Genomic DNA, 10000 nt, shown 5'->3' with positions numbered 1-10000 from the left:
TAAAACATTTTCTCCAGCAGCGTCAACATACCTGGAAAGGGAGAGAAAAATGTGTTGATACAAATTTGAAAGTGAAAGGGAGAAGGGAGGGGAGGAAATGAGGAAAGAAATAGAAGGAAAGAAGAGGGAGGGAGGGAGTGAAGGGAGAGAAAAGTACATGTTGATAAGAATGTTAAGATTTCTGAAAGGAAGGAACGGAGGAGGGGAGGAAGGAAGAAAAGAAGGAAGGAAGGAAGGAAGGAAATAGTTCAATGAGATAGGGACGAAGGGAAGAGAGGGTAGGAAGAGAAGGAAGGAAGGAAGGTATAGGAAAGGAAGGAGGGAATATCACGGGAGAGGGATGAAGATAAGGGAAGTGTAGGGAGGGAAGGAAGGAAGGAAAGAATATGACGGAGGGAAATGAAGAGATGAAAAGGGAAGGAAGGAAAAGGAAATGAAGGAAGGAATTGTACGGGAAAGGGAAGGAAAGACGAGGGGAGGAAGGGAAGAAAGAAAAGGAGGGGAAAGAAGGAAGAGGGAGGGAGGAAGAGAAGATATGATGGGAGGTAAGAAGGAAGGAAGGAAGGAAGGAGAGAATGGAGAAAAAAAAAAACCACTAATGAGATTTTTAAGAGCATGAGAGGAAGGAAGAAGGATGGAGGAGATGGAAGTAAGAAGGAAGGAAGGAAGGAAAGAAAGAAAGAGGAGATACAGAAAGGAAAGGAAGGAAGAAGGGAAGGGATGAAGACAAGGAAGAAAGAATGGAGGAAGAAAGAAAAGAAGAAGGGAGGAAGTAAGATAAAATGGGGGAAAGGAATGAAAGTGGAAAGGAAGAAGGAGAGGGGGAAGAAGGGAAGGAAGAGAGGAGGAGGAGGAGGAGGAGGAGGAAAGGTTGAAAGAAAAACACAGGAATGAATTAATTGAAGGAGGAATAATTCATCTCTCTCTCTCTTCTTATATATTTACTTGCTTACTCATATATCTTGCACACGAGAGAGAGAGAGAGAGAGAGAGAGAGAGAGAGAGAGAGAGAGAGAGAGAGAGAGAGAGAGAGAGAGAGAGAGAGAGAGAGAGAGAGAGAGTTAATCCCACACCTTATCTGGTCTAATAAGTTTAATAAAATTCCATCACCTTTCTTTCCTTTGTAGTTTGTGAGCATCGGCAATAAATTCTTAAAAAAAATTATTATTATTCCCAAGACTAACAGAAAGATTATTAAAGGAAGTCACACAAGGAAAGATGAGCGTCGTATGAAAGGGATCAGATTGTCGTATGAAAGGATCGGAACGTCTATAAATAATAAGGTTTTGGGGTTAAGAAAAAAAATATATGTATGATTATCTATTCTCAGAGGAGGAGGAATTAAAAGGGATGTTGAAAAAGTTGTAGTAGTAGTAGTAGTAGTAGTAGTAGAAATAGTAGTAGCGTAGTAGTAATAGTAGTAGAAATGGTAGTAGAGGCAAACATATAAATAGTAGCAATAGTAATAGTAGTAATAGTAGAAGAAGATGAAGACGACAAAGTAGTATTAGTATCAGTATCAGTAGTGTTAGAAGTAGTCTCTTAGTAAGGGAGAGCTTGGAATACTGGAACACGGACGAAGGGAACAGCCATGGAGGGGAGCAGAAATGTTTAAGCCTCCCCTTCTTCTTCACGCTCATCAGAGAAAACCGACCAAGAGCCATTTTGAGGGAGTGACTAAAGAAGAATGGGGGAGGAGGACGAGGAGGAGAAGGAAGAAGGGGCGATTGATTAGTAGGAATAGGAGAAAAATGGGGACAATGAAGAGATGAAACCACTAACAGGAAAGAGGAAGACGAGGAGGAGGAACAGAAAACCAAGGAGGAGGAGGGACAGACATATAAAGAGGAGGAGGAGGAGGAGATAAATGAGGAGGAATAGGAGAAAAAAAGGACAATGTAGAGATGAAACCACTGACAAGAAAGAGGAAGACGAGGAGGAGGAACAGACGAATAGACTATCAAGAAAACGGAAGACGAGGAGGAGGAACAGAAAATAAGGAGGAGGAGGGACAGGCAAATAAAGAGGAGGAGGAGGAGGAGGAGGAGGTGAATGAGGAAACAAGGATTGGATCATATATAAAGAGTTGGAATCAAAAGACTGATACGTTTGATATAGTCGTGAATTCCTTAAAAAAATAAAAGGGTAGATATATAGAGAATGGAGGAGCGAATATAGAACCTCTGTATTATGTGGGAGAGAAGGATGGTCCACTACCCTACAGACCAGTGTCATTAGCCAGCATATGTGAAGTGAGAGAAAGTTATGAAATGGAGTAAATATTTAGATAGAAAGAAAGGAAATGTCAGATAAACAGTTTTGATTTAGGAATGTAAAGTTATATGTTGCAAGCTTATTGAGAATTTATTAGGGATAGGGTAAACATGTAGACAGAAAAGAAATATCAGGTATACAGTTTAGATAGAAAGGAAATATCAGATATACAGTTTTGATCTAGGAATGGAAAGTTATGTTAGAAGTTTATTGAGAGGGTATTAGGAATGGGGTAAACATTTAGATAGAAAGGAAATATCAGATAAACAGTTTGGATTTAGGAATGAGAGAGGCTTATTGAGAAGTTATTAAGGATGGGGCAAACATTTAGATAGAAAGGGAATATCAGATAAACAGTTTGGATTTAGGAATGAGAGAGGCTTATTGAGAAGTTATTAAGCATGTGGTAAATATTTAGTGAGAAAGAAAGGAAATGTCAGATAAACAGTTTTGATTTAGGAATGGGAAGTTATGTTACAAGCTTACTGAGTGTTTATACAAAAAGAGACATATGTCGTATGGGAAAGAGAGAGGTGGGTGGGTTGTGTATGCATATTTAATGTGAAAAACAAACATTTGATAAAGTTCCACACAAGAGGTTGCTATGGAAACTGCGGGATATGGGAGGCATGAAAGGGTTGTTTTAGAAATGGATGGGAAATTGTATGCAAGAAGAGCAAATGAGGATGATGGTGAGGGACAAAGTCTGAGAGGAGGGAAAACAAGTGGAGTTTCACAGGAGTCATTGTTAATTTAAGGTATATGAAGTGATGGATGGACTAGGCAGCATGTTGACCTATTCGTAGATGATGCAAGTTGAATGGTGAGAGTAGAAGGCTAATGTCAGACAGATACGAAGTCTGGTTGGGCGAGGCACTGTGCTGAGAAGTTCTATCTAATGTATACAGAATATTTGATGCACAATTTCAAATAGTACATAGCTGACATATGAGAGAGAGAGACTGATGGATTGGGGGTGATGCGGCAGTGCTGTGAGGAGGTTCCTGCCCCACCTAAACAGACTTCATATTTGTGGTGAACTACAGTAAGGTTGTGAAGGGTTGCAGGGGAACTTAGGAGGGATATTCAAATGGATTAAAATCTGGGAGATGGAATCGTATTTGTGTTGAACTACAGTAAGATTGTGAAGGGTTGCAGGGGAACTTAGAGGGATATTCAAATGGATTAAAAACTGGGAGATGGAATCATATTTGTGGTGAACTACAGTAAGGTTGTGAAGGGTTGCAGGGGAACTTAGAGGGATATTCAAATGGATTAAAAACTGGGAGATAGAATCATATTTGTGGTGAACTACAGTAAGGTTGTGAAGGGTTGCAGGGAACTTAGAGGGATATTCAAATGGATTAAAAACTGGGAGATGGAATCGTATTTGTGTTGAGCTAAAGTAAGATTGTGAGGGAACTTAAGAGGATATTCCAATGGAGTCAGAACTGTGAAATGGAATTATATTAAAGAAATGTTGTGTGTTGGAAATAGAGAAGAGTAGGAAAAGGTTAAAAAGAGATGTAATCATGCACTCACAAAGAGGACCAGAAAACTTAAGGGACACAGAAACAAGCTTGAAGATTAGAGGCATGAGTGGCGTCAAGGAACACAGCCTCACACACAGGAGCACAGACGCTTGGGATGGATTCGAGGAAGAACTCATTTAGAAGTTCAGAAAGACTGGAGGAATGTTAATACTGAAATAGACCCACTGGGCATGTGCCAGGGCCTGCACACCCAGCCAGGTAAGCCTCACCTTTGTTCTTCTTGCCCACCATGAGGGAGGTGGCGCGTCGCAGCTCCTTGTTCTCCTTCTTGATGTCCGCCGGCGTCAGGTTGGGTGGCAGTGTGGAATGTTTCTTCTTCTTGCCCGCCAGCACTGGGTCCGGCGGCGGCGTGGAGGCCGCCTCCGCCAGATCCTCGATGCTCCTGAAGCGGCCGGAGCCGTCGCGGGTGAGCGGCACGATGGAGGGGCTGAAGGAGGGGAAGGGCGTGTACTCCTGCGGAGATGGCAGTGCATTCTCCCGCAGCGAGGTGCGGCGCGGCTCCCGGATGATGTCGCCGTGGATGCGCGTGGAGGAGCGCGAGGTGGAGGTGAGCTTGGTGGTGGTGGCGCGGGTGGAGGACGCGGAGGAGGAGGAGGAGGGCGTGGGCGTCCTGCTGCCGCTGCGGACGGAGTCGGCCAACCTGGACAGTAGTCTGCCGGAGCGGCTGCTGCGGGAGCCCAGGCTGCCCTGCCCCTCACTGATCACGGCCAGGGTGTCGGGGCGTGGCCGGGGCTCCAGGTTCTTCAGGTTCTCCAAGAACTCCCGGTCGGTGAGGGGGTTGTCGGCGTCATGGCTGCCGCTGTAGTGGCTGGCCAGTGACCCATTGACGGCGCTGCTCACCTCGCTGCCACTGCTGTCTGCCGCGTCACGCTGGCCGTACATGTCCTCCGTGTGGGGCAGGCGCTCTGGCGGCCGCTGCGGCAGTGGTGGCGGCGTCTCCAGTGGCTGGTGCCACGCCGCCGTGACCTTGGTGGCGCAGGGTGTGGAGGGCACGGAGCGGGCGGCCCGGGCACCGCCGCCAGGCACACGCGGCGTCCAGTGCATGGACTCGTCGCGCGGCGGCGGCGTGGGCGGCACCTCCACGGTCTCCTGCATCTGGACCTCCACCTCGTCGCCCTCGTCCCTGTTCTTCTCCGCGTCCTCTGAGGCGATGGACGCAAAGCTCCGCACGGTGTCCTTCTCCTTCTTGGCTGGTGTGCTGCGGCGCAGCTCAGCCCCCAGCGGGGAGGTGAGGGAGGGCGGCGTGCCTGACAGGTCTGAGCGGTCGCTCTCGTCCATCTTGGTGCCAAGGCCACTGTCCGCCCGATCCTCCAGGCGGCGACTGGGCGGCGGAGGGGGCGGCTTGAACTCTGGCGGCGCCTCATCCAGGCCCTCAATGAGCCCCTCCTTCAGCAGGTGCTTGATGGCCTCAAACTTCTCCAGCGGCCGGGAGCCTCCCGAGCCTGAGCTGTGTGAGCTCTCCCGTGAGCTCTGCCTGCTGATACTGCCGGAGTCAGCACTGTCAGCCCTGGCACTGCCCCGCCCGGGGCCACTGACCTTCTCGGGCGTCGTCACAATGCTCTTCTTCACCTTCCCATTCACATCCTTCCGCTCCTTGTCATTACCCGGCCGCCGCGCCGCTTCGCCCGCCGCCGGCCGCCCCTTGTCGTACAGGGAGCTGTGTGCCTCGCCAGGGTTCATGTAGTCGAATGAGGCGGTGGAACCTTCCAAGGACGCCAGGGACTCCTCGGAGGTGTGCCGGGCGGGGCGCGAGCCAGGCGGCGCGGAGCCCGAGGGTGCGGTGGTGGAGGGCGCCGTGGTGGAGTCCTCAAGGGAGTCATCGGAGAAGCCATTCTCGTGGTCGAGGGGCGGCAGCCCGCGGTGGAACTCCTTCATGAGGGTCTGCAGCGGCGTGGACGGCTGGCCCTTGGTGGGCGTGGAGGCCTTGGAAGACTTGTCCCCGGCGGGGGCGTTCTGCAGGCTGTCGTCGCTCAGGGAGTCGCGGTTGGCCAGCTTCTTCTTGGCCACGTTGGGCGGCGCGTCCTCGGTGCTCACCACGTAGAACTGCGACCCCTGCAGGATGTCGCTCTCGTTGCCGTCGCTGGCGCCGTCGTCGTCGTCGTAGTCCGGCGTCGGCGACGGCGGTGCCGGGATGAACATCCGCGACGAGTCGTTGAACACGCCAGACACGATGAAAGCGCCGCCGCTGCCGCCGGCACGACTGTTCCGGCCGCCGCCCGGCGCCGAGCCGTCCTCGACAGCCAACGGCGCCTCCTCGAAGCCGCTGTCCTTCCCTGCAATACAAGGCGACTTAGCAACACTTCACTACTCATGACTCAGCAACACAAGGCGCCTCAACATTACCCTCCCCACCAGCCTTGACACCCTCACCACCCCAAACCTCCCCCCCAAAACCCATTTTTCTTCCTCATCGCCACCCTCCAAGCCCCGTTACCTTCCCCACCAACCCTACCACTTCCACCGCATGGGCCATAACCCATTCCTTCCCCCCATAACTCATTATTTCCCTGTAGCCCACTTCTCTCCCCCATCCCCCGCACCTGAGGAGAAGTGAGGTAGGGACGTGGAGCCTTTGATGGGGCCCCGTGGACTGGCGCCCCGCACGGCCTCACCCACGCGGAACTCCGACGGCGCCTCCAGCTGGTGTCCTCCTCCTCCTTCCCTCCCTCCGCCCCACCAGCCGCGCCTCCCGGAGTGTCGCCGCTCCTCGCTGGGGGACGAGAGGCCGGAGCTGTCGGAGTGGCCGATGGAGGTGAGGCGTCGTCCGGCCGGCCTCTGCAAGCACGAGGAGAGGTTAGCGAGGTGGAGGTGGTGGTGGTGGTGGTGGTGTGTGTGTGTGTGTGTGTTCTATCTATCTGTCTGTGCATGAGAGAGAGAGAGAGAGAGAGAGAGAGAGAGAGAGAGAGAGAGAGAGAGAGTGTTGATAGATAGATAGTGTGTATGAGAGAAACAGATGTAGATAGATAGATAGTTACATAGACAAGTAGATAAAGAGAAAGACAAATAGGTAAATAGAGATAGATAGATGGTGTGTGTGTGTGTGTGTGTGTGTGTGTGTGTGTGTGTTTCTGGTTGACTGAGGAAATCCAGTTCTGGGTAAAACGCATTAGCACACAAATAAATTCCAAGTAACATGCAAAAACTGTTTTAATATCCTCTGAACCAAATCCATATCCAGGCGAACATTACGGTAAATATTTAGTTTGCTTTATTTTGATGCTCGAATTAATTTAGTATTTACATGACAAGAGTATTCGGTATATATGAGAGTCCCGTCAAAGGTCAGTTTTCTATGGCGGTCCAAGAGAGACAGGAAGGGTAGACTATAAAAGAAAATAGGTTGACGTTAACAGTTACTCAAGGGTTTATATTCTTACACGTATCGGGCCCCCATTACGACTATTTCCTGGGTCCATATTCTTACACGTATCGGACCCCATTACAATTGTCTCCTAAGGTCACAGAGAAGATTAACCGCGTTTTTATTGGTGTTTTATTCCGTTCAAGGTGGATAAGTCGTGTAAAACTCTCACTAGGATTGCAAAACAGTCCCTGAAAAGCCCAGCAATTTCTATGAGAGGCTCTTCAAACAGGCGAACTGAGATGCCGGGACTTTAAAATACAGGGTTGGTTCTATATAGGAGTACACGTATACCCAGACCTAACGGGTAGCTACAATAGGGCCAAGGGACAAACCGAGTGGGGTGACTGTTAAGATGTGGGTGAGGGCGAAAGCTGAGGGGAGGATGGGGATGGTGAGGGGAAAGTTGGGGAATAGGAAGAGGTGAAGAGAAACAAAAGAATGAGAAGAGGAAGGGAATAGTGAGGGGAAAGGAGGTTGACATGGAGGAGTAAGGAGAAGTGGGTAAGGAAGCCGAAAGGAGAAGAGGATGAAGGGAATGTTGAAGAGATGACGGAAAGAGAAGGGAAGGTAAGGGAAGTATGGGAGATAACGGAAGGAGAAGAGGAGGTAAGGGAAGTATGGGAAAGTGATGGTAAGAAAGGGGAGTTTTAAGGTACTGGGAATTAAGTGTTTGAAGATACCCTAAACTTAACCTAACAAAACCCTAAACAGTTACTATAGGTCCTGACTCAGAAAATTCATATATTCTTCCTTACTAATGAGACTTTCTAGACAACAAAGTGAGGTCATTCATTGTTGATTTATACCATAAGGTGCTGGCTATCATGTGTTTGAAGATACCCTAAACTTAACCTAACCTAACCTAACAAACCCCTAAACAGTTACTATAGGTCTTGACTCAGAAAATTCATATATGCTTCCTTACTAATGAGACTTTCTAGACAACAAACTGAGGTCATTCATTCTTGATTTATACCATAAGGTGCTGGCTATCATGTGTTTGAAGATACCCTAAACTTAACCAAACATAACCTAACAAAACCAAAACAAACACTGTAGGTCTTGACTCAGAAAATTCATATATGCTTCCTTATTAATGAGACTTTCTAGACATCAAAGTGAGGTCATTCATTGTTGATTTAAACCATAAGGTGCTGGCTATCATGTGTTTGAAGATACCCTAAACTTAACCTAACCTAACCTAACAAAACCCTAAACAGTTACTATATGTCTTGACTCAGAAAATCCATATATACTTCCTTATTAATGAGACTTTCTAGACAACAAATTGAGGTCATTCATTGTTGATTTATACCATAAGGTGCTGGCTATCATGTGTTTGAAGATACCCTAAACTTAACCTAACAAATCCCTAAACAGTTACTATAGGTCTTGACTCAGAAAATTCATATATGCTTCCTTACTAATGAGATTTTCTATACAACAAAGTGAGGTCATTCATTGTTGATTTAAACCATAAGGTGCTGGCTATCATGTGTTTGAAGATACCCTAAACTTAACCTAACAAAACCACTAAACAGTTACTATAGGTCTTGACTCAGAAAATTCATATATGCTTCCTTACTAATGAGACTTTCTAGACAACAAAGTGAGGTCATTCATTGTTGATTTAAACCATAAGGTGCTGGCTATCATGTGTTTGAAGATACCCTAAACTTAACCTAACATAACCTAACAAAACCCTAAACAGTTACTATAGGTATTGACTCAGAAAATTCATATATGCTTCCTTACTAATGAGACTTTCTAGACAACAAAGTGAGGTCATTCATTGTTGATTTATACCATAAGGTGCTGGCTATCATGTGTTTGAAGATACCCTAAACTTAACCTAACATAACCTAACAAAACCCTAAACAGTTACTATAGGTCCTGACTCAGAAAATTCATATATGCTTCCTTACTAATGAGACTTTCTAGACAACAAAGTGAGGTCATTCATTGTTGATTTAAACCATAAGGTGCTGGCTATCATGCGTTTGAAGATACCCTAAACTTAACCTAACATAACCTAACAAAACCCCAACAGTTACTATAGGTCTTGACATATTAAATTGCGTCACTGGTCTGATCTTTATTTTCCTCCTTTCTGAAGTCATATTTGCATGTTCCCTTAGTTTTTCGTCTTTCCACTTTATTATCACACGTTTCACACCTGTCTCGTTTTCCTTTCCCTTTATTTGTTTTGTAGGGGACTCTTTTGTGTTTATTTTATCAATTATTATTTTTGTACAGTTTCGTCCACGAGTCGTATCAGTGTAAATGGCAGGCTTTCAGATACACATTCAAAGAGTTAAAAATAAATCTGAAACTGAAATATTTGCTTTAGTATGATTGAAAACAAACACAGATAGCATATGAACACACACACACACACACACACACACACACACACACACACACACACACACACACACACACACACACACACAGCTAATCAAGGCTAATGACTGAGTAGCTGCAATGCTGCAATGGATCTCTCTCTCTCTCTCTCTCTCTCTCTCTCTCTCTCTCTCTCTCTCTCTCTGATGTTCGCACCCACTGACGTCTCTTACTCTTGTGTCTGTAATCTCTCTCTCTCTCTCTCTCTCTCTCTCTCTCTCTCTCTCTCTCTCTCTCTCTCTCTTCCACGTCCCTTACTCTTGTGCTTATCTCAACAAAACAAAGCATTAATCTCTCTCTCTCTCTCTCTCTCTCTCTCTCTCTCTCTCTCTCTCTCACCAGGCCGGGGTGGAAGAACGCCTCTCCCTCTCCTCCTCCTCTTCCCTCCTCTTCCTCTTCTTCGAAT

General features: G+C 47.0%; 1 protein-coding gene across 3 annotated transcripts in view; it reads right to left on the bottom strand.

Moving 5' to 3' along the window:
- LOC127010301 (serine/arginine repetitive matrix protein 2-like) overlaps positions 1-10000 on the bottom strand; it is a 160259-nt gene that overhangs the window by 58068 nt on the left and 92191 nt on the right. For all 3 annotated transcript variants that reach the window (XR_007763040.1, XR_007763039.1, XM_050884162.1), the window contains exons 3-5: positions 9934-10000; positions 6368-6602; positions 4037-6100 (exon numbers count right to left, since the gene is read on the bottom strand). The exon at positions 9934-10000 is cut by the window's right edge and continues 18 nt beyond it. Coding sequence is in view for 1 of the 3 variants with exons in the window: in XM_050884162.1 (XP_050740119.1) it covers positions 4037-6100; positions 6368-6602; positions 9934-10000 (2366 nt within the window). In the remaining 2 variants the exon portion in view is untranslated. The remainder of the gene's footprint in view (positions 1-4036; positions 6101-6367; positions 6603-9933) is intronic.

The sequence above is a fragment of the Eriocheir sinensis genome, chromosome 43 (assembly GCF_024679095.1).
Source record: "Eriocheir sinensis breed Jianghai 21 chromosome 43, ASM2467909v1, whole genome shotgun sequence".
In the NCBI taxonomy this organism is placed as follows: Eukaryota; Metazoa; Arthropoda; class Malacostraca; order Decapoda; family Varunidae; genus Eriocheir; species Eriocheir sinensis.
The sequence above is the reverse complement of the archived record's forward strand: the minus strand, read 5'-3'. Positions and strand labels throughout refer to the sequence as shown.